The 23,809-nt window shown below is 61.8% G+C and overlaps 2 protein-coding genes and 1 long non-coding RNA gene across 8 annotated transcripts in view; 2 read left to right on the top strand and 1 right to left on the bottom strand.

Annotated features, from left to right (window-relative positions):
- The window catches only part of LOC138734342 (zinc finger protein 585A-like), a 352,271-nt gene that overhangs the window by 161,099 nt on the left and 167,363 nt on the right, over positions 1 to 23,809 (top strand). The window lies entirely within an intron of this gene.
- Positions 28 to 3,734, top strand: LOC138734391 (uncharacterized). The gene is made up of 3 exons (XR_011339570.1): positions 28 to 1,745; positions 2,536 to 3,575; positions 3,656 to 3,734. It is a non-coding gene; the product is annotated as an uncharacterized lncRNA (long non-coding RNA).
- Positions 17,578 to 19,568, bottom strand: LOC138734361 (uncharacterized). 6 transcript variants are annotated; one of them, XM_069881977.1, is made up of 4 exons: positions 18,853 to 19,568; positions 18,802 to 18,813; positions 18,047 to 18,609; positions 17,578 to 17,922 (listed from the first exon to the last, which is right to left on the bottom strand). In XM_069881977.1, exons 1-4 carry the CDS (start codon positions 19,245 to 19,247, stop codon positions 17,789 to 17,791), a joined length of 1,104 nt encoding a protein of 367 aa, XP_069738078.1. In that variant the 5' UTR covers positions 19,248 to 19,568; the 3' UTR covers positions 17,578 to 17,788. The 6 variants fall into 6 exon arrangements, with proteins under 6 accessions (XP_069738078.1, XP_069738077.1, XP_069738076.1 ...); XM_069881976.1 differs by having other exon boundaries at positions 18,047 to 18,521; positions 18,561 to 19,568; XM_069881975.1 differs by having other exon boundaries at positions 18,047 to 18,611; positions 18,651 to 19,568.

The raw sequence follows: 23,809 nt of genomic DNA, 5'->3' as shown, positions 1-23,809 counted from the left end.
GGTCCACAGAGATGGACAAAGCCAAGAACCAAGGCTGCAGCTCATCACCAGAGCTTCTCACCTTGGAGAACCTTGGGCTGGGCTTAAATAGAACCATCAGCCCCTCCTAGGTGGGGCTGAGCAGGGTCGTTAACTCTAATTAAAGCCCTCCTGGGCTTGATGAAGGTGGAGCTGCATCTTCTCACCCTTCTGCTGGTGACATCTGGCCTGGAGGCATCTCCCAGGGGTTCAGGTCACATCATTCACGGGACCCCCAGGACCTCCTACAGCCCCCCAGGACCTTCCAGAGCCTGCAGAAGAACTTTAGATACCCCAGGACACTTCTAGACACCCACCCAAGAACCATCTAGGGAACTTCAGGAATCCTCTGGAGACCCTCAGGACACCTCTAGGATCCCCAGGACCCTTCTAGTGCCCCCCAGGACCCCTCTAGAACCCCCCAGTGACCCCCAGGACTGATCCAGAGCCCCTCAAGATGCTCGTAGGATCCCCCAAGACCTCTCTACGGCCCCCCAGGACCCCTCTAGGATCCACCAGGACCCTTCTAGAGCTCCCCCATACTCCAAGGACGCCTTTAAGGACAACCAGGACCCCTCTATGGCCCCCTAGGACCCCTCTAGGACTTCCAGGACCCCTCTAAAGACCCCCAGGAACCCTCTAGGGATGTCCAAGAACCATCTAGGGACGTCCAAGACCCCTCTAGGGACCACCACGACCCTTCCAGGGACTCCCAGGAGCCCTCTAGGGACACCAGAGCCACTCTAGGGATACCCAGGACACTTCTAGAGACCCCCCAGGACCCTTTTTAGAGACCCCCGTGACCCTCTGGAGCGCCCCAGGACCCCTCCAGAGCCTGCAGAAGCACTTTAGAAGCACCGAGACTCTTCTAGAGCCTCCCAAGACCCATCTAGGGAACTTCAGGAACCCTCTGGAGACCCCCAGGACCCCTCTAGGACCCCCAAGACCCTTCTAGAGCTTCCCAGGATCCCCCCAGTGACCCCCAGGACCCCTCTAGGATCCTCCAGGACCCTTCTAGAGCTCCATAATATTCCAAGGAAACCTTTAAGGACCCCCAGGACCCTTCTAGGGACACCCAAGACTCATCTAGAGACCTCCAGGACCCCTTTATGGACCTCTGGAACACTTCTAGGGTGCCCCAAGGTGTCCCAAAGCCCCCAGGGCTCTCACAGAGACCCTGAAGATGAAAGAGGAGGAGGAGGAAGGTGGAGAAGAGGAGGAGGAAAGTAGAGAAGAGGAGGAGGAAGGTGGAGAAGAGGAGGAGGAAGGTGGAGAAGAGGAGAAGAGAGGTGGAGAAGAGGAGAGAAAAGCCCTGATCCCAAAGGAGACCAGGATGATCTCCAAGCCCAGCTGCCTGTGGCTCATCCAACCTGGGGTTCCTCCTCACCCACCGCCTCCCATGGGGTGGAGGAACCCCCTGAAGACCCAGCGAGTCCAATTTTTATTTCATTCACCCCAAATTCACCATCTGCATGGTGACTTGGGGGACCCTCTCGTGTCTCCTGAGCCGAGGCATCGACCAGGAGAGGCACCAGGACCTGCGGGGCAGCAGCCACCCTTCTCCTCCAGGGTTTGGGGTTGACCTGGAGCTCATCCACGTCGACCGTCGCCACGGAGACATTGTGGTGTCACCCGTTCCTGGGCGACGGCGCTGACATCACTAAGGGTCTCGCCCTGGGTGCCTCTAGGAGAGCGAAGCAGAGGACACACGACACTCGCCGTGTCCCGTGAGTGGACGTCTGTGTCTTCTGGGGAGGGTTTGGGGGTGTCCTCTCCAGGCTAAACAACCAGGAGTGCAACAGACTAGAAGTCTGGCTGGAAACCAGCCTGGAGGAGAAGGAGCTGGGGGGGTTGGGTGACCAGGAGCCAGCAGGGGCCCAGGGGGCCAAGGAGGCCAAGGGCATCTTGGCTTGGAGCAGCCCCGGCGTGGCCAGCAGGGCCAGGGAGGTTCTTCTCCCTCTGGGGAGACCCAACCTCGAGTCCTGGGGTCAGCGCTGGGCCCCTCCCCACAAGGAGGATGTGGAGGCTCTGGAGCGAGGCCAGAGAAGGGAACGGAGCTGGGGAAGGGGCTGGAGGACACGTCTGAGGGACCTGGGATGGTTCATCCTGGAGAAGAGGAGGCTGAGGGGAGAGCTCGTTGCTCTCGCCAACTCCCTGAGAGGAGGTTGTGGGGAGGAGGGAGCTGGGCTCTTCTCCCAAGGGCCAGGGGACAGGACGGGAGGGAACGGCCTCAAGCTCCACCAGGGGAGCCTCAGGATGGACAGCAGGATGAAATTCTTCATGGAAAGGGTCGTTGGGAGCTGGAAGAGGGAGGGGGTTGAGTCCCCTTCCCTGAGGGGTTTGAGGGACGGGAGGACGAGGCGCTGAGGGACACGGGTCAGTGATCGATGGGGATGGTTGGACTCCATGATCCTGGGGGTCTTTTCCAACCTGGTGATTCTCGGATTCGATGGAAATTCAGGCTTTCCCTTCCCTCCCTTGTGACCGCCTGACCACGATTTCTCTTTCTCGTTCTAGGGATGAGTTGAGGTTCCTCATCATGGCTTCACGCATCCTTGATGTTCTCTTCACTGCCACCACCAGAGCAGTGGGGTTTCTTGGGAACTGGTGGGACAGTTCCTGTATAAAAAAACAATCTCTGAGCCCTCCAGAAGGGCAGGAGGAGGAGAGGTTGGAGAAAAAGCCACCAGCACGTGTTCCTCATCGCCAGCCGACGTCGTCCAACGAGAAATGGCCAAGGAGCGGACGCGTGGCCACTCTGCTCTTGACCACGTCCAGTAGCTCCTCAGAGAGGAGGAAAATGGGGAGAAAAGCTTGGGTTGAGGAGATGGTGGGGGAGGAGGCCAGGCGGGTTCGGCAAAACGAGCATCTCCAGAAGTGGTGGAGGGAGCTGGAGAGGAACCGCGTGCAAGAGCAGATGGAGAAGTTCCTCTTCCAGCGCAAAGGACAGAGACAGGTAGATGTGGGGACTCCTGGATCAGCCGCCTGCGTTTCTACACTGACATCCATCTCCAAAAACGTTCTGGAGATCTTGGTGTTGGGTTCATGTTTTCGTGCCCGTGTCCCAGTCTGGTTGAGGAGAGCAAGTGGCCATCTTCAAAACCTTGAGTGGGCTCCTCAAGGTTGCTCTTGAGGGCTTGTTTGTTCTCCGAATGGAATTAGCTTCGAGCCGGAGGAAAATTATCATGGAATCTTCCAGCCTCTTTCCAGCCGGACTTCTCCTAGTCTGGAGCTGCTCAGGGTTGTTGTGCCCCAAGTGCCTGGTTGAACCTCATCCCGTTGGTCTCAGCCCATGGATCCAGCCTGTTTGGATCCCTTTGGAGACCCTCAAAACCCTCCAGAAGATCCAGGTTCCACCCAGCTTGGTGTCATCCACAAACTCGCTCAGGGTGCACTCGATGCCTTCATCCAGGTCACCCCCTTGTCCTCCTGCCACCGTCCCCGAACGATGCAGGAGGAGCCTTGATCTGGAGAGCTCAGAGAATATTTGTAAGAGCTTCCCTCTTGCTGGGGTGGTTTCTTTGCCCAGGAGAAGACCTCTCCCTGCTCTTGAGCTGGTGAGAACGCTGGATGTTCACCAAGGTCTCTTCTGGCCTCCTCCACCACCCAAGAAAACGACTTTTCTTTTCTTTTACAGGTTTCCAGTCTACAGGAGAGACTTGCAGAGGTCTTCTTCCAGTGTGGGGTTGCCGAATCCTTCAAGAAATAGCCCCGTCTGTCCTCCCCAGGAGCACGTGGATCCAGAACTGGAAAGAAATAATCTAAGAACCCTCCGAGAGAAGATGGAACCGGCCGCTGAGGAGCATCGCGGACGCTAGATGAGCTGAAGAAACCATCTGAAGTCAAAGAGAAGGAGTGGGAATGGAAAACGGGATGGAGACTGTTGAGTCCCTTTCAAAGAGTCCTAGAAGGTTCTTAAATTCCAAGGGATCGAGTTGTGGTGAAAGGCAACCACGATCCTTTTCCACCGTTGTTTTTATTTGATGTGTTGTTGCCTCCGGCGGAGGCTGAGGTGTGAGTTTAGGGAAAATAAAGAATTGTTGAATGAGAGAAGGTCCTCGGTGTGAAGGAACCTCCTCTTGATACCCAACCTCAGCCTCCCCTGGTGCATCTTCCAACTCTTCCCTGTGAGGTCGCTTCCACCTCTCGAGGGGACAACACCGGGAATGTTGGTGGGAAAGGGACCGTGGGACCCATTTATGACCTTCCAAAACCCCTTCTTGGACCCCCAGGACCCATTTAGAGCCCCCCGACATCTCTGGGACCTCCAGGACCAGTTTTGAGGTCCAGAGGACCACTCTGGGACCCTCTGGAGCCACCCATGAGCCCCTCTCAGATCCCCAGAACCCCTAGAGAGCACACAGGGACTCCTTTAAAGCCTTCCACGACTATTCTAGGACACTCAGGACCCTTCTAGAGCCACCTAAGACCCTTTTAAGACCTTCAAGGACCCCTTTAAGACCTTCAAGGACCCCTTTTAGACCTCCAGGACCCCCAAAGGGCGCGAAGGGCTGGAGGGGACGTCAAGGCTGATGGAGGGAGCGAAGGAACCGGTTCAAGGGACCCAAAATCATCGAATCAAAGTATCCTGGAACGGTTTGGGCTGGAAGGGACCTCAAAGCCCACCCAGTTCCATAAGAAAGGGACACCCCCCATGGGATCCAGTCACCCCAAGCCCCATCCAACCCGGCTTTGACGCATCTAGGGTTGGGGAAGACGTTTCTCACCAAGATCTCATCTCACATCTCCTTGAATCGCCCCCAAAAAACTGAATAAACTTCTAATTCCAGGCAAAGACGGTTGGTTGGGGGAAGCAGATGGATGTCTGGTTTCTACACCGAGTTTCGTGTCTTCTGCCTTTCAAAGCAGAAGGTTGGTTCGGTTCAAGGGCAGCTACTGGTTTGGTGTCAACTTGAGGGACCCCAGGACCCCTCCAAGGATCCCCAGTACCCCCTTAGAGAATCCCAGGACCCCTATGGAGACCTCGAGGACCCCTATGGAGACCTCGAGGACCCCTATAGGACCCCTATGGAGATCTTGAGGACCCCTATAGAGACCTCCAGAACCCCTATAGAGACCTCAAGGACCTTTATAGAGACCTCGAGGACCTTTATAGAGACCTCGAGGACCCCTCTAGGACCCCTATGGAGACCTTGAGGACCCCTATAGAGACCTCCAGAACCCCTATAGAGACCTCGAGGACCCTTATGGGGACTTTGAGGACCCCTCTAGGACCTCCATGACCCCTATAGAGACCCCGAGGACCTTTATAGAGACCTCGAGGACCCCTATAGAGACCCCGAGGACCCCTATAGAGACCCCGAGGACCCCTATAGAGACCCCTATGGAGACCTCCAGGACCCCTATAGAGACCCCGAGGACCTTTATAGAGACCTCAAGGACCCTTATGGAGACCTCGAGGACCCCTCTAGAACCCCTATAGAGACCTTGAGGACCCCTATAGAGACCTCCAGATCCCCTATAGAGACCCCGAGGACCTTTATAGAGACCTCGAGGACCTTTATAGAGACCCCGAGGACCCCTATAGAGACCTTGAGGACCCCTATAGAGACCTCCAGGACCCCTCTAGGACCCCTATGGAGACCTTGAGGACCCCTCTAGGACCCCCAGGACCCCTATAGAGACCTCAAGGACCCCTATAGAGACCTATGGAGACCTTGAGGACCCCTATAGAGACCCCGAGGACCTTTATAGAGACCTTGAGGACCTTTATAGAGACCTTGAGGACCCTTATGGAGACCCCCAGGACCCCTCTAGGACCCCTATGGAGACCTCGAGGACCCCTCTAGGACCCCCAGGACCCCTATAGAGACCTCAAGGACCCCTATAGAGACCTCCAGGACCTCTCCAGGACCCCCAACAGGCATGGGATGATGGCGGCTCTTCCCGAGGATATTAATGGAGTCAACACGTATGGGACAGTGGTGGCTCTTCTTGATGTCAAGGGGGTCAACAAGGATGGGACGGGGGTGGCTCTTCTTGAGGGGTCAACAAGGATGGGACAGGGGTGGCTCTTCTTGGAGGTGTCGATGGGGTCAACGAGGATGGGAGGGGTGACGGATCTTCTTGGAGGTGTCGATGGGGTCAACGAGGATGGGAGGGGTGACGGATCTTCTTGGGGATACCCAATGGTCAACGTCGATGGGATCGTTGTGGCCCCTCTTGGTGATGCCGATGGGGTTGACAGATAAAGTGGTGGCTCCGTGGGGCGGGGTCAGTGGCTGCTCCTTGTCCCCGATGTCTCCTCATCTTCCGATGGTGGCTTGTCCCCATCCTTGTCCCCGTCCCCGTCCCCGTCCCCGTCCCACTCGGGCAGGGGGGGCCATGGGGCCACGGGGATCAGGGGGGGCTTGGGGTCATCGGGGCGGGGGGGACTCGATGGCTCCGGGGGGGGCACAGGTGGCGGGGGGGGCTGTGGCGTGGGGCGGCGATCGGCCATGCTGGGGGGACGGGGGTCAGGGGGGAACCCCGGATCTGGGGACCCCAGTGACCCCCAGTGCCTCCGATCTTCCCCAGTGCCCCTCAGTGCCCCCCCAGTGCCCTCAAGTGCCCCCCCAGTGCCCCAGGTATAAGGAACCCAGTGCCCCCCAGTGCCCCCCATTGCCCCGCAGTGCCCCCCAGTGCCCCAGATCTGGGGAACCCAGTGCCCCCCAGTGCCCACCAGTGCTCCCCGTCTTCCCCAGTGCACCCCCAGCACCCCCCAGTGCCCCAGATCTGGGGATCCCAGTGCTCTCCAGTACCCTCCATCTTCCCCAGTGCCCCCCAGATCTGGACACCCAGTCCCCACCCCCAGTGCTCCCAGTTCCCCCAGTGCCCTCCAGACCGCGGCACCCAGTCCCCATCCCCAGTTCCCCCAGTGCTCCCAGTGACCCCAGTGACCTCCCAATCCGGGTACCCGATCTCCACCCCCAGTGCTCCCAGTGCCCCCCAGATCAGGGCACCCAGTCCCCGCCCCCAGTGCTCCCAGTGCCCCCCAGATCAGGACTCCCAGTCCCCACCCCCAGTGTCCCCAGTGCCCCCAGACCTGGGCACCCAGTCCCCACCCCCAGTGCTCCCAGTTCCCCCAGTGCCCTCCAGATCTGGGCACCCAGTCCCCACCCCCAATGTCCCCAGTGCTCCCAGTGACCCCAGTGACCTCCCAATCCGGGTACCCAATCTCCACCCCCAGTGCCCCCAGTGCTCCCAGTGCCCTCCAGATCTGGATGCCCAGTGCCCCCAGTGCCTCCAGTGCCCCCAGTGCCCCCCGTGACCCCTGGATCTGGACACTCAGGTGTCGCCCCCAGTGCCCCCAGTGCTCCCAGTGCCCCCCAGATCTGGGCCTCCAAACCCCACCCCCAAGTGCTCCCAGTGCTCCCAGTGCCCCCAGTGCCCTCCAGATTCAGGCACCCAGTCCCCACCCCCAGTTCCCCCAGTGCCCCCAGTGCTCCCAGTTCCCCCAGTGCTCCCAGTGCTCCCAGTGCCCTCCAGATTCGGGCACCCAGTCCCCACCCCCAGTTCCCCCAGTGCTCCCAGTGCTCCCAGTGCTCCCAGTGCCCCCAGTGCCCTCCAGATTCAGGCACCCAGTCCCCACCCCCAGTTCCCCCAGTGCCCCCAGTGCTCCCAGTGCCCCCAGTGCCCTCCAGATTCAGGCACCCAGTCCCCACCCCCAGTGCCCCCAGTGCTCCCAGTGCCCCCAGTGCCCTCCAGATTCAGGCACCCAGTCCCCACCCCCAGTGCCCCCAGTGCCCCCAGTGCCCCCAGTGCCCTCCAGATTCAGGCACCCAGTCCCCACCCCCAGTTCCCCCAGTGCCCCCAGTGCTCCCAGTGCCCCCAGTGCCCTCCAGATTCAGGCACCCAGTCCCCACCCCCAGTGCCCCCAGTGCTCCCAGTGCCCCCAGTGCCCTCCAGATTCAGACACCCAGTCCCCACCCCCAGTTCCCCCAATGTCCCCAGTGCTCCCAGTGCCCCCAGTGCCCTCCAGATCTGGGCACCCAGTCCCCACCCCCAATGTCCCCAGTGCTCCCAGTGACCCCAGTGACCTCCCAATCCGGGTACCCAATCTCCACCCCCAGTGCCCCCAGTGCTCCCAGTGCCCTCCAGATCTGGATGCCCAGTGCCCCCAGTGCCTCCAGTGCCCCCAGTGCCCCCCATGACCCCTGGATCTGGACACTCAGTTGCCACCCCCAGTGCCCCCAGTGCCCCCCAGATCTGGGCTTCCAATCCCCACCCCCAAGTGCTCCCAGTGCCCCCAGTGCCCCCAGTGCCCTCCAGATTCGGGTACCCAGTCCCCACCCCCAGTGCTCCCAGTGCTCCCAGTGCTCCCAGTGCCCCCAGTGCCCTCCAGATTCGGGTACCCAGTCCCCACCTCCAGTGCTCCCAGTGCTCCCAGTGCTCCCAGTGCCCCCAGTGCCCTCCAGATTCAGGCACCCAGTCCCCACCCCCAGTGCTCCCAGTGCTCCCAGTGCTCCCAGTGCCCCCAGTGCCCTCCAGATTCGGGCACCCAGTCCCCACCCCCAGTTCCCCCAGTGCCCCCAGTGCCCTCCAGATTCGGGCACCCAGTCCCCACCCCCAGTTCCCCCAGTGCCCCCAGTGCCCTCCAGATTCAGGCACCCAGTCCCCACCCCCAATGTCCCCAGTGCTCCCAGTGCCCCCAGTGCCCCCCAGATCAGGGCACCCAGTCCCCACCCCCAGTGCTCCCAGTGCCCCCAGTGCCCTCCAGATTCGGGCACCCAGTCCCCACCCCCAGTGCTCCCAGTGCCCCCAGTGCCCCCCAGATCTGGTTACCCAGCAGTCCGGGGTGGGGGGGGGGGCCATACCTGGTGGTGCTGACAACCCAGTCCAGTGCAGTACTGGGAGCACTGGGAGGCCCCCCCCAGTTCTTATGGCCACCCCAAGGCGGGGTGGGGCCCCCCGGGTCCCCCCAGGGGGTGGGTGGGGAGCCCCAGGACCGGCTGACCCAGCTGGGGCAGCGCTGCCCTGACTCACCTATAGCCCCGCCCTATAGCCCCGCCCTATAGCCCTATAACCCCTATAGGCTTGTCTCCTATAGACCCTGACCCATAGCCCCGCCCTATAACCCTATAACCCCTATAGCCTTGTCTCCTATAGACCCTGACCTATAGCCCTGCCCCATAGCCCCACCCTACAACCCTATAACCCCTATAGGCTTGTCTCCTATAGACCCTGCCCCATAGCCCTGCCCCATAGCCCCACCCTATAGCCCTATAACCCCTATAGCCTTGTCTCCTATAGACCCTGACCCATAGCCCTGCCCCATAGCCCCACCCTATAACCCTATAACCCCTATAGGCTTGTCTCCTATAGACCCTGCCCCATAGCCCTGCCCCATAGCCCCACCCTATAGCCCTATAACCCCTATAGGCTTGTCTCCTATAGACCCTGCCCCATAGCCCTGCCCCATAGCCCCACCCTATAGCCCTATAACCCCTATAGCCCTGTCTCCTATAGACCCTGACCCATAGCCCTGCCCCATAGCCCCACCCTATAACCCTATAACCCCTATAGGCTTGTCTCCTATAGACCCTGCCCCATAGCCCTGCCCCATAGCCCCACCCTATAGCCCTATAACCCCTATAGGCTTGTCTCCTATAGACCCTGCCCCATAGCCCCACCCTATAACCCTATAACCCCTATAGCCCTGTCTCCTATAGACCCTGCCCCATAGCCCTGCCCCATAGCCCCGCCCTATAACCCTATAACCCCTATAGGCTTGTCTCCTATAGACTCTGCCCTATAGCCCTGCCCCATAGGACCCCACATCCATTAGTTGGGGGCACCGTGCGCGGCTGCATCATTTATTAAGCTGGGGGGGGGGTGAGGGGGGGTCTGGACCCCTGGGTCCCTCATCCCAGTAGATCACGAGGACCCCGGCATCCTGGACTGCACCCCCTAGACCCCCCCCAAAAGGGGACCCAGGTGTCCAGGGAGCCCCCAAAGAAAGACCCCCCCCAAAAAGGGAACCCAAGCGTCTTCCCCCCATCAGGACCCCCCAAAAAGGGGACTCGGGTGTCCTGGATGTGTCTCCCCCCCACCAAAAACCCCGCAGAAAGGGACCCCAGGCCTGTCACCCCCACCTAAAGCCCCCCCAAAAGGGGACCCAAGCATCCAGCCCCTCCCAAAGACCCCCCCAAAATGGGACCCAGACCCCCAAGACACCCCCAAAATGGGACCCAGACCCCTAAGACCCCTCAGAATGGGACCCAGACACTTAAAATCATCCAAACTGGGACCCAGACCCCCCCAAAATGGGTCCCAGACCCCCCACAACCCCCCAAACTGGGACCCAGACCCCCCCAAAATGGGTCCCAGACCCCCCACAACCCCCCAAACTGGGACCCAGAACCCCCCAGACTGGGACCCAGACACCCTACGACCCCCCAAAATGGGACCCAGACCCCCTATGACCCCCCAGAATGGGACCCAGACCCCCCCAAAATGGGTCCCAGACCCCCCAGAATGGGTCCCAGACCGGTATGACCCCCCAGAATGGGACCCAGACCCCCCCAGAATGGGTCCCAGACCCCTACAACCCCCCAGAATGGGACCCAGGCCCCCTACGACCCCCCAGACTGGGACCCCGACCCCCCCCAAATGGGTCCCAGACTCCCTATGACCCCCCAGAATGGGACCCAGACACCCCCAAATGGGTCCCAGACCCCATAGGACCCCCCTAGAATGGGACCCAGACCCCCTACGACCCCCCCAAAATGGGACCCCGACCCCCCCAAAATGGGTCCCAGACCCCCTACGACCCCCAGAATGGGACCCAGACCCCCCAGAATGGGTCCCAGACTCCCTATGACCCCCCAGACTGGGACCCAGACCCCCTACAACCCCCCAAACTGGGACCCAGCTCCCCCAAAATGGGTCCCAGCCCCCCTAAGACCCCCCACGACCCCCCAGAATGGGACCCCCTCAACATGGGTCGCCATCCCCCCCCTCTTCCCCCAGTTCAGGGGTCCCCGCGGTTGGGGGGCTGGGGGGGCCCCATCAGGGCCCTCAGCCCCGGGACGAGCTCCAGGAGGGTCTCGAGGGCGGGGGGCTGCGGGGGGCTCCGCAGCGCCGAGGCCAAGCGGGCGAGAGCCGCCACGGCGCGGCCTTCGGCCTCCTCTTCGCGGCCTCCATCTTGTTCTTCGTCGCCGCCGCCATCGCCATCCTCGGCCTCCTCTTCCTCGGGGGCCGCGGTGGGGGGGCCGCGGTCGGGGATGACGTTGGGGATGGGGTCCGGGGGGGTGGGGGTGGTGGTGGGGAGCGGGGGGGGGACGACGGTGGCACTGGTGGGGACGAGGAGGCCGCGGGCGATGGCACCTGGTGGGGGACAGGCGAGGGGGGACAGCCATGGGGACGGGGGACGCGGGGAGCTGGGACCCCCCCAGAGCCCCCAGCCCCAAGGAAAGAGGGGAGAGCGGGACCCCCCTGGTGTCCCCCAAGCAACGTGGGGACGTTAGGGTCCCTCTGAACCCCCTAAAGCAATGAGGGGACATCAAGAACCGCCCCCCCCCCATAGCAAAGAGGGGACATCAGGACCCCCCTGACCCCCCCAAAGCAAAGAGGGGACATCAGGACCCCCCCTCAGAGCGAAGAGGGGACATCAGGAACCCCCCCCCATAGCAAAGAGGGGACATCAGGGCCCCCTTGATCCCCCCATTAGCAAAGAGGGGACATTAAGACCCCCCCCAAAGCGAAGAGGGGACATTAGGGTCCCTCTGAACCCCCTAAAGCAAAGAGGGGACATCAAGACACCCCCCCCCATAGCAAAGAGGGGACATCAGGACCCCCCCTGACCCTCCCAAAGTGAAGAGGGGACATCAGGACACCCCCCCCCATAGCAAAGAGGGGACATCAGGGCCCCCTTGATCCCCCCATTAGCAAGGAGGGGACATCAGGACCCCCCCCAAAGCGAAGAGGGGACATTAGGGTCCCTCTGAGCCCCCTAAAGCAAAGAGGGGACATCAAGACACCCCCCCCCATAGCAAAGAGGGGACATCAGGACCCGCCCCCATAGCAAAGAGGGGACATCAGGACCCCCCTGACCCTCCCAAAGTGAAGAGGGGACATCAGGACACCCCCCCCCCATAGCAAAGAGGGGACATCAGGGCCCCCTTGATCCCCCCATTAGCAAGGAGGGGACATCAGGACCCCCCCCCAAAGCGAAGAGGGGACATTAGGGTCCCTCTGAGCCCCCTAAAGCAAAGAGGGGACATCAAGAACCACCCCCCATAGCAAAGAGGGGACATCAGGACCCCCCTGACCCCCCCATGGCAAAGAGGGGACATCAGGACCCCCCCCAAAGCGAAGAGGGGGACATTAGGGTCCCTCTGAGCCCCCTAAAGCAAAGAGGGGACATCAAGAACCCCCCCACAGCAAAGAGGGGACATCAGGACCCCCTTGACCCCCCCAAAGCAAAGAGGGGACATCAGGACACCCCCCCATAGCAAAGAGGGGACATCAGCTTCCCCCTTGACCCACCCCAGAGCAGAGAGGGGACATCAGGGTCCCTCTGAACCCCCTAAAGCAAAGAGAGGACATCAAGACACCCCCCCCCCCATAGCAAAAAGGGGACATCAGGACCCTCCTGACCCCCCCAGAGTGAAGAAGGGACATCAGGGACCCCCTGACCCCTCCCAGAGCAAAGAGGGGACACCAGGACCCCCTGACCACCCCCAACCAAAGAGGGGACATCAGGACCCCCCCCCAGAGCGAAGAGGGGACATCAGGGACCCCCTGACCACCCCCAAAGCAAAGAGGGGACATCAGGGACCCCCTGACCCCCCCCAGAGTGAAGAGGGGACATCAGGACCCCCCCCACACAGCAAAGAGGGGACATTAGGACCCCCCTGACCACCCCCATCCAAAGAGGGGACATCAGGACCCCCCCCAGAGCGAAGAGGGGACATCAGGGACCCCCTGACCCCCCCCAAAGCAAAGAGGGGACATCAGGGACCCCCTGACCCCCCCCCACCCAGAGCGCAGAGGGGACAGGAGGGAGCCAGTGTCCCCATCCCGGGCACCTACCGGGAGGGCGGGGGCTGAGCAGGGCGAGCAGGCAGAGCAGGACCCCCAGGGTCCCGGGGACACCCATTGGTGCTGGTCAGGAGGGACTGGGAGCACTGGGAGCACTGGGAACGCTGGTTTTAAGGGCGGGTGGGTGGGGATCCTCCCAGCCGCCGTCTCGACCCCACCCGGGCTCAGCCACCCACACAGGGTGGGGACCTCGGCGGCCGGGGACACCCCCCGCCCCTGCCCCACATAGGACCCTGCTGGGCCATACTGGGCTCTACTGGAGTCATACTGGTCCTTATGGGGCCAGACCGGGCCCTCAGGGGCTCGTACTGGTCTCTATTGGTCTTTATGTGATCATATTGGGCACTCTGGGGCTCATACTGGTCCTTATGGGGCCAGACTGGGTGCTTTGGGGCCCATACTGGTCTCTCCAGGGCTCATACTGGTCTCTCCAGGGCTCATACTGGTCCTTATGGGGTCATACTGGGCCCTCTGGGGCTTCTACTGGTCCTTATGGGACCACACTGGGTATTTTGGGGCTCATACTGGTCCTTATGTGATCATACTGGGCCCACTGGGGCTTTTACTGGTCTTTTCAGGGTTCTTACTGGTCCTTATAGGGCCAGACTGGGACCTCTGGGGCTTCTACTGGTCCTTATGGGACCACACTGGGTATTTTGGGGCTCATACTGGTCCTTATGTGATCATACTGGGCCCACTGGGGCTCTTACTGGTCTTTTCAGGGTTCTTACTGGTCCTTATAGGGCCAGACTGGGACCTCTGGGGCTCAAACTGGTCCTTACGGAGCCAGACTGGGCAGTTTTGGGGCTCATACTGGTCCTTACGTGATCATACTGGGCCCACTGGGGCTCTTACTGGTCTTTCCAGGACACATACTGGTCCTTATGGGGCCAGACTGGGTGCTTTGGGGCCCATACTGGTCTCTCCAGGGCTCATACTGGTCTCTCCAGGGCTCATACTGGTCCTTATGGGGTCATACTGGGCCCTCTGGGGCTTCTACTGGTCCTTATGGGACCACACTGGGTATTTTGGGGCTCATACTGGTCCTTATTCTGGGTCCACTGGGGCTCTTACTGGTCTTTTCAGGGTTCTTACTGGTCCTTATAGGGCCAGACTGGGACCTCTGGGGCTCAAACTGGTCCTTACGGAGCCAGACTGGGCAGTTTTGGGGCTCATACTGGTCCTTATGTGATCATACTGGGCCCACTGGGGCTCTTACTGGTCTTTCCAGGACACATACTGGTCCTTATGGGGCCAGACTGGGTGCTTTGGGGCCCATACTGGTCTCTCCAGGGCTCATACTGGTCTCTCCAGGGCTCATACTGGTCCTTATGGGGTCATACTGGGCCCTCTGGGGCTTCTACTGGTCCTTATGGGACCACACTGGGTATTTTGGGGCTCATACTGGTCCTTATTCTGGGTCCACTGGGGCTCTTACTGGTCTTTTCAGGGTTCTTACTGGTCCTTATAGGGCCAAACTGGGCCCTTTGGGGCTCAAACTGGTCCTTACGGAGCCAGACTGGGCAGTTTTGGGGCTCATACTGGTCCTTACGTGATCATACTGGGCCCACTGGGGCCCGTACTGGTCTCTCCAGGGCTCATACTGGTCCTTATGGGGTCATACTGGGTGCTTTGGGGCTCAAACTGGTCTCTCCAGGGCTCATACTGGTCTCTTCAGGGCTCATACTGGTCCTTATGGGGTCATACTGGGCCCTCTGGGGCTTCTACTGGTCCTTATGGGACCACACTGGGTATTTTGGGGCTCATACTGGTCCTTATGTGATCATACTGGGCCCACTGGGGCTTTTACTGGTCTTTTCAGGGTTCTTACTGGTCCTTATAGGGCCAGACTGGGACCTCTGGGGCTTCTACTGGTCCTTATGGGACCACACTGGGTATTTTGGGGCTCATACTGGTCCTTATGTGATCATACTGGGCCCACTGGGGCTCTTACTGGTCTTTTCAGGGTTCTTACTGGTCCTTATAGGGCCAGACTGGGACCTCTGGGGCTCAAACTGGTCCTTACGGAGCCAGACTGGGCAGTTTTGGGGCTCATACTGGTCCTTATGTGATCATACTGGGCCCACTGGGGCTCTTACTGGTCTTTCCAGGACACATACTGGTCCTTATGGGGCCAGACTGGGTGCTTTGGGGCCCATACTGGTCTCTCCAGGGCTCATACTGGTCTCTCCAGGGCTCATACTGGTCCTTATGGGGTCATACTGGGCCCTCTGGGGCTTCTACTGGTCCTTATGGGACCACACTGGGTATTTTGGGGCTCATACTGGTCCTTATGTGACCATACTGGGCCCACTGGGGCTTTTACTGGTCTTTTCAGGGTTCTTACTGGTCCTTATAGGGCCAGACTGGGACCTCTGGGGCTCAAACTGGTCCTTACGGAGCCAGACTGGGCAGTTTTGGGGCTCATACTGGTCCTTATGTGATCATACTGGGCCCACTGGGGCCCGTACTGGTCTCTCCAGGACACATACTGGTCCTTATGGGGCCAGACTGGGTGCTTTGGGGCCCATACTGGTCTCTCCAGGGCTCATACTGGTCCTTATGGGGTCATACTGGGCCCTCTGGGGCTTCTACTGGTCCTTATGGGACCACACTGGGTATTTGGGGGCTCATACTGGTCCTTATGTGATCATACTGGGCCCACCGGGGCTCTTACTGGTCTCTCCAGGGCTCGTACTGGTCCTTACGGGGCCAGACTGGGCCACGTGGGGCTCATACTTGTTGCGTCACCGCCCCAGTTTCAGGGCCACCTCCCCAGTGTCACCCTGCGCCACCCTGGGTGGCCCCGATCTCCTGGTGTCCCCATCCCACGGCGTCCCCAGCGCCTCATCCCTCACGTCCCTGTCCCATGGATGTCCTTGTCCCCGTGTCCCCATCCCTGATGTCCCCATCCCATCCTTGATGTCCTTGTCCCATCCCCGATGTCCCCATCCCATAGATGTCCCTGTCTCCCACGTCCCCATTGTCCCCATTCCTGATGCCTCCAACCCCATCCCATGGATGTCCTTGTCCCATCCCCATGTCCCCAGTGTCCCCATCCCATCCTTGATGTCCCTGTCCAATCCTCATGTCCCCAGTGTCCCCATCCCATCCCTGATGTCCCCATCCCATCCTTCATGTCCCTGTCCCATCCCCATGTCCCCCATCCTCCTGGGCGTCCCCATCCCATCCCATGGATGTCCTTGTCCCATCCCTATATCCCCATCCTCCTGGGTGTCCCTGTCCCATCCCATGGATGTCCTTGTCCCATCCCCATGTCCCCAGTGTCCCCATCCCATCCCTGATGTCTCCATCCCATCCCTCATGTCCCTGACCCATCTCCATGTCCCCAGCGTCCCCGTCCTCCTGGATGTCCCCATCCCATCCCATGGATGTCCTTATCCCATCCCCACGTCCCCATCCTCCTGGGTGTCCCCAACCCATCCCATGGATGTCCCTGTCCCATCCTCATGTCCCCAGTGTCCCCATCCCATCCCTGATGTCTCCATCCCATCCCTCACGTCCCTGACCCATCCCCGTGTCCCCAGCATCCCTGTCCTCCTGGGTGTCCCCATCCCATCCCATGGATGTCCCCATCCTCCTGGGTGTCCCCATCCCATCCCATGGATGTCCCTGTCCCATCCCATGGATGTCCTTGTCCCATCCCTATATCCCCATCCTCCTGAGTGTCCCCAACCCATCCCATGGATGTCCCTGTCCCATCCTCATGTCCCCAGTGTCCCCATCCCATCCCTGATGTCTCCATCCCATCCCTCACGTCCCTGACCCATCCCCGTGTCCCCAGTGTCCCCGTCCTCCTGGGTGTCCCTGTCCCATCCCATGGATGTCCCTGTCCCATCTCTATATCCCCATCCTCCTGAGTGTCCCCAACCCATCCCATGGATGTCCCTGTCCCATCCTCATGTCCCCAGTGTCCCCATCCCATCCCTGATGTCTCCATCCCATCCCTCACGTCCCTGACCCATCCCCGTGTCCCCAGTTGTCCCCGTCCTCCTGGGTGTCCCTGTCCCATCCCATGGATGTCCCTGTCCCATCTCTATATCCCCATCCTCCTGGGTGTCCCCAACCCATCCCATGGATGTCCCTGTCCCATCCTCATGTCCCCAGTGTCCCCATCCCATCCCTGATGTCTCCATCCCATCCCTCACGTCCCTGTCCCCATCCCCGTGTCCCCCAGCGTCCCCGTCCTCCTGGGTGTCCCCATCCCATCCCATGGATGTCCCTGTCCCATCCCCACGTCCCCAGCGTCCCCGTCCTCCTGGGCGTCCCCGTCCCACCCCGGATGTCCCCAATTCCAAGCGTGGCTCTGTACCGGCCCCACCAGCTCGGCCGGTGCCGGGACACGTGGGGACACGTTGGGATCCGCGTGGGGCCACGTGCGGGGCCAACCGTGGGCATGGGGACAGGGATGGGGACAAGGACAACGCCGGAGCCGCCGGCCAACGCCTTTATTGGGACGCGGGCTTGGGATCCAGGGACCCCTATTTCTTGCAGCCCCCGCAGCCGGATTCGGATTGGTCGGATCCCGCTCTCGCTCCGGCGTCGGATCCGGTCTCGGAGCTGTAGGTGTCGGAGCCGGAGCCGGATCCCCCGCCAGATCCCAAGGAGGGGCCGCGGCGCACAGGGATGTAACCCCCGATCCGAGCTGGATCCCGCAGCCCCGGCACGAAGGGGATGCCGGGATTCTTGTAGCCGGGGCGCTGGATCACCCGGGAGGATCCCGAACCCCCGTAAGATGCTGCTCCACCAGCTGAGGAGCCCGGTCTCCCCTGGGATCCCGAGCCCCCGTAAGATCCCATCCCGCTTCCGTGGGATCCCGAGCCTCCGTAGGATCCCGAGCTGCCCCCCGTAGGATCCCGAGCCCCCCCCCGTAGGATCCCGAGCTCCCCCCGTAGGACACGGGGAGCCCGTAGGATCCCGAGCTGTCCCCGTAGGCGACCGAGCCCCCCGTAGGAGTCCTGACCCACTGCCCCCTCCGGATCCAATTCCCCCTTGGGATCCGGGTCTGCCTGATCCAGATCCAATTCCCCCTTGGGATCCGGGTCTGCCTGATCCGGATCCACCTCCCCCTTGGGATCCAGGTCTGCCTGATCCAGATCCAATCCCGCCTTGGGATCCGGGTCTGCCTGATCCGGATCCAATTCCACCCTGGGATCCGGGTCTACCTGATCCGGATCCACCTCCCCCTTGGGATCCGGGTCTGCCTGATCCAGATCCAATTCCACCTTGGGATCCAGGTCTGCCTGATCCGGATCCACTTCCCCCTTGGGATCCAGGTCTACCTGATCCAGATCCAATTCCGCCTTGGGATCCAGGTCTACCTGATCCGGATCCACTTCCCCCTTGGGATCCAGGTCTGCCTGATCCGGATCCACTTCCCCCTTGGGATCCAGGTCTACCTGATCCAGATCCAATTCCCCCTTGGGATCCGGGTCTGCCTGATCCAGATCCAATCCCACCTTGGGATCCAGGTCTACCTGATCCGGATCCACTTCCCCCTTGGGATCCTCCATAGGATCCTGACCCGTCTCCATAGGATCCAGATCCCCCATAGGATCCTGACCCACCTCCATAGGATTCAGATCCGCTTCCCCCCTGGGATCCTCCATACGATCCTGACCCATCTCCATAGGATCCGGATCCGCTTCCCCCCTGGGATCCTCCATATGATCCTGACCCGCCTCCATAGGATCCGGATCCCCCGTAGGACCCTGACCCACCTCCGTAGGACCCAGATCCGCTTCCCCCTTCGGATCCGGGTCTGCCTGATCCGGATCCAATTCCCCCTTGGGATCCTCCATGTGATCCCGGCCTGCCGCCATAGGATCCGGATCCCCCATAGGATCCTGACCCGCCTCCGTAGGATCCAGATCCGCTTCCCCCTTGGGATCCCCCATACGATCCCGACCCCATCTCCATAGGATCCAGATCCGCTTCCCCCGTGGGATCCGGGTCTGCCTGATCCGGATCCAACTCCCCCTTGGGATCCCCCATAGGATCCTAATCCCCCCTCCGTAGGATCCGGATCCGCTTCCCCCGTGGGACCCAGGTCTGCCTGCTCCGGATCCGCTTCCGTAGGATCCTGAACTGGATCCCCCGTAGGATCCGCCTCCCCCGTGCGAGCCGGGTCTCCCTGCTCCGGATCCGCTTCCGTAGGAACTCATCGGCCCACCGGATTCCGGAGACACGAAGGATCCGGAGCCGTCCCCGTGGGATCCTGGTCTGCTTCCGTAGGATCCTGATCCGCTTCCGTAGGATCCCCAATCCACCTCCGTAGGATCCCGATCCGCTTCCGTAGGATCCCGAGTTGCCGTAGGATCCTAATCCGCCTCCATAGGATCCCGATCCACCTCCATAGGATCCCGATCCGCCTCCAGAGGATCCCGATCCGCTTCCGTAGGATCCCGAATTGCCGGAGGATCCCGAGGATCCCGACTCACCCAGCTGGGGGCTGAGGAATCCCACGGGATCCTTGCAGGGATCCACTCCGGCCACCAGCGGGGCCAAGCGGGACCCGTCCTCGCAGCGCCCGCGGGGCACCTGGGGCAACCGGGTCAGCGGAGACGCCTCCCAGTCCAGCCCAGTCCATCCCAGTCCATCCCAGTCCCCCCCCCATCTCCACACCAACTCATTCCATTCCCTTCATCTCCATCCCAGTCCATCCCAGTTTCCCCCATCTCCATCCCACTCCCCCCCAGTCCATCCCATTCCCCCCCATCTCCATCCCAGTCCATCCCAGTCCCCCTATCTCCATCCCAGTCCCCCCCAGTCCATCCCAGTCCATCCCAGTTTCCCCCATCTCCACCCCAGCTCATCCCAGCCCCCCCAGTCCATCCCAGTCCCCCCATCTCCATCCCAATCCATCCCATTCCCCCCCATCTCCATCCCAGTCCATCCCATTCCCCCCCATCTCCACCCCAGTCCATCCCAGTCCCCCCATCTCCACCCCAGTCCATCCCAGTTTCCCCCATCTCCATCCCAGTCCATCCCAGTCCCCCCTATCTCCATCCCATTCCCCCCCATCTCCATCCCAGTCCATCCCAGTCCCCCCATCTCCATCCCAGTCCATCCCATTCCCCCCCATCTCCACCCCAGTCCATCCCAGTCCCCCCACCTCCACCCCAGTCCATCCCAGTTTCCCCCATCTCCACCCCAGTCCATCCCAGTCCCCCCATCTCCATCCCAGTCCATCCAATCTCCCCAGTCTTCATCCTAATCCATCCCAGTCCACCCCAGTCCATCCCAGTTTACCCCATCTCCATCCCAGTCCACTCTAGTCCATCCCAGTCCATCCCAATCCCCCCAGTCTTCACCCCAGTCCATCCCAGTCCTCCTCCCAGTCCACCCCAGTCCATCCCAATTCCCATCCCAGTTTCCTGGGTGGAGGAGGGAAACCAGTCTCCATCCCAGTCCCTCCCAGTATATCCCAGTCCCCATTCCAGTTCATCCCAGTCCCTTCCATTCCCTTGTACTGGTGAGGGAACCAAGTCTCCATCCCAGTCTCCATCCCAGCTGCTCCCAGTTCCCATCCCAGTCTCCATCCCAGCTGCTCCCAGTTCCCATCCCAGTCCATCCCAGTTCTCCTAGTTCATCCCAGTGCCCATCCCAGTCCATCCCAGTGCCCATCCCAGTCCATCCCAGTTCTCCCAGTGCCCATCCCAGTCCATCCCAGTTCTCCCAGTCCATCCCAGTTCTCCCAGTGCCCATCCCAGTCCATCCAAGTCTCTCCCAGTCTCTCCAGTGCCCATCTCAGTCCATCCCAGTTCTCCCAGTGCCCATCCCAGTCCATTGCACTCCATCCAAGTCTCTCCCAGTGCCCATCCCAGTCCATCCCAGTCTCTCCCAGTGCCCATCCCAGTCCATCCAAGTCTCTCCCAGTCTCTCCCAGTGCCCATCCCAGTCCATCCCAGTTCTCCCAGTCCATCCAAGTCTCTCCCCAGTGCCCATCCCAGTCCATCCCAGTTCTCCCAGTGCCCATCCCAGTCCATCCAAGTCTCTCCCAGTGCCCATCCCAGTCCATCCCAGTCTCTCCCAGTGCCCATCCCAGTCCATCCCAGTTCTCCCAGTGCCCATCCCAGTCCATCCCAGTTCTCCCAGTCCATCCCAGTCTCTCCCAGTGCCCATCCCAGTCCATCCCAGTCTCTCCCAGTGCCCATCCCAGTGCATCCCAGTGCCTCCCAGTCCCTCCCAGTCTCACCTGGGAGGCCGAGGCAGAGCAGGAGGAGGCCGAGGGCCGCTGGGGGGGGGGGCCATGTCGGGGCCTCGGGGCTGTGGGGACGCGGGGGACGCGGGGCCTTAAATGGGAGGGGCACCCCGAGAGCCACCGCCCGGGGGGGGCCCCGCCCGAGGGAGGGACCTGAGTCACTGGCGGGGGGGGGGGGGGACGCGTCTGGGGACACCGGGGGGGGCACCTCGGGGACACCTGGGGGACACCTGGGGGACACCTGGGGAGGGGGGCACCTTGGGGACACCGGGGGGGGACACCTTGGGAATACCTGGGGGACACCTTGGGTCACTTTGGGAGGGGGGGCACTTTGGGGACACCTGGGGACACCTGGGGAGGGGGGCACCTTGGGACACCTGGGGGGCACCTGGGGGACACTGGGGGACACCTGGAGGGCACCTGGGGAGGGGGGCACCTTGGGGACACCGGGGGGGGACACCTTGGGGATACCTGGGGGACACCTTGGGGTCACTTTGGGAGGGGGGGCACTTTGGGGACACCTGGGGGACACCTGGAGGGCACCTGGGGGACACTGGGGGACACCTGGGGGGGGTAGACACCTTGGGACACTTCAGGGACACCTGGAGGGCACCTGGAGGGCACCTGGGGGACACCTGGGGAGGGGGCACCTTGGGGACACGGGGGGGGGCAACTTGGGGATACCTGAGGGACACCTGGGGGGGTGGACATGGTGGGGACACTTGGAGGACACCTTGGGGTCACTTTGGAGGGGGGAGCACTTTGGGGACACCTGGAGGGCACCTGGGGAGGGGGGGACACCTTGGGGACATCTTGGGGGAGGCACCTTGGGGGTCACCTTGGGAATGCCCTTTGGGGTCACCTGGGGGGGTCACCTTGGGGGGTCACCTGGGGGGGGGGAGGCACTTTGGGGTCATATTTGGGGTCACCTGGGAGGGGAGCACCTTGGGGGGGTTACCTGGTGTAGGGGGGGTGCCCTTTGGGGTCACCTTGAGGGTGACTTGGGGGGGGGGGAGCACCTTAGGGTCACCTTTGGGTCACCTTGGGGGTCACTTGGGGTAGGGGGAGCACCTTGGGTCACCTTGGGGGTCACCTTGGGGGTCACCTTGAGGGTGGGGAGCACCTTGGGGTCACCTTTGGGTCACCTTGGGGGTCACTGGGGGGGGGGAGCACCTTGGGGTCACCTTTGGGGTCACCTTGAGGGTCACTTGGGGGGGGGAGCACCTTGGGTCACCTTTGGGGTCACCTTGAGGTCACTTGGGGGGGGGAGCACCTTGGGGTCACCTTTGGGGTCACCTTGAGGGTCACTTGGGGGGGGGGAGCACCTTAGGGTCACCTTGGGGGTCACTTGGGGGTGGGGAGCACCTTGGGTCACCTTTGTGGTCACCTTGGGGGTCACTGGGGGGGGGGAGCACCTTGGGGTCACCTTTGGGGTCACCTTGAGGGTCACTTGGGGGGGGGAGCACCTTGGGGTCACCTGGGGGTCACCTTGAGGGTCACTTGGGGGGGGAGCACCTTGGGTCACCTTGGGGGTCACCTTGGGGGTCACTTGGGGGGGGGAGCACCTTGGGGTCACCTTTGGGGTCACCTTGGGGGTCACTTGGGGGGGGGGGAGCACCTTAGGGTCACCTTTGGGGTCACCTTGAGGGTCACTGGGGGGGGAGCACCTTGGGGTCACTTGGGGTCACCTTGAGGGTCACTTGGGGTAGGGGGAGCACCTTGGGGTCACCTTGGGGGTCACCTGGAGTAGGGGGGTGCCCTTTGGGGTCACCTTTGGGGTCACTTTGAGGGTCACTTGGGGGGGGGGGAGCACCTTAGGGTCACCTGGGGGTCACTTGGGGGTGGGGAGCACCTTGGGGTCACCTTTGTGGTCACCTTGGGGGTCACTGGGGGGGGGGGAGCACCTGGGGTCACCTTTGGGTCACCTTGAGGGTCACTGGGGGGGGAGCACCTTGGGGTCACCTTGGGGGTCACCTTGAGGGTCACTTGGGTGGGAGCACCTTAGGGTCACCTTGGGGGTCACCTTGAGGTCACTTGGGGGGGAGCACCTTGGGGTCACCTTGGGGTCACCTTGAGGGTGGGGAGCACCTTGGGGTCACCTTGGGGTCACCTTGGGGGTCACTTGGGGAGGGGGGGAGCACCTTAGGGTCACCTTGGGGTCACCTTGAGGGTCACTTGGCGGGGGGAGCACCTTGGGGTCACCTTGGGGGTCACTTGGGGGTGGGGAGCACCTTGGGGTCACCTTGGGGTCACCTTGAGGGTCACTTGGGGGGGGGGAGCACCTTAGGGTCACCTTGGGGGTCACTTGGGGTGGGGAGCACCTTGGGTCACCTTGGGGGTCACCTTGAGGGTCACTTGGGGGGGGGAGCACCTTGGGGTCACCTTGGGGGTCACCTTGGGGGTCACTTGGGGGGGGGAGCACCTTAGGGTCACCTTGGGGGTCACCTTGGGGGTCACCTTGAGGGTCACTTGGGGGGGGAGCACCTTGGGGTCACCTTGGGGTCACCTTGAGGGTCACTTGTG

Source organism: Phaenicophaeus curvirostris, unplaced genomic scaffold (genome assembly GCF_032191515.1).
Source record: "Phaenicophaeus curvirostris isolate KB17595 unplaced genomic scaffold, BPBGC_Pcur_1.0 scaffold_73, whole genome shotgun sequence".
NCBI lineage: Eukaryota > Metazoa > Chordata > Aves > Cuculiformes > Cuculidae > Phaenicophaeus > Phaenicophaeus curvirostris.
Note: the sequence above shows the minus strand (reverse complement) of the source record. Positions and strands in the feature narration are given on the sequence as shown.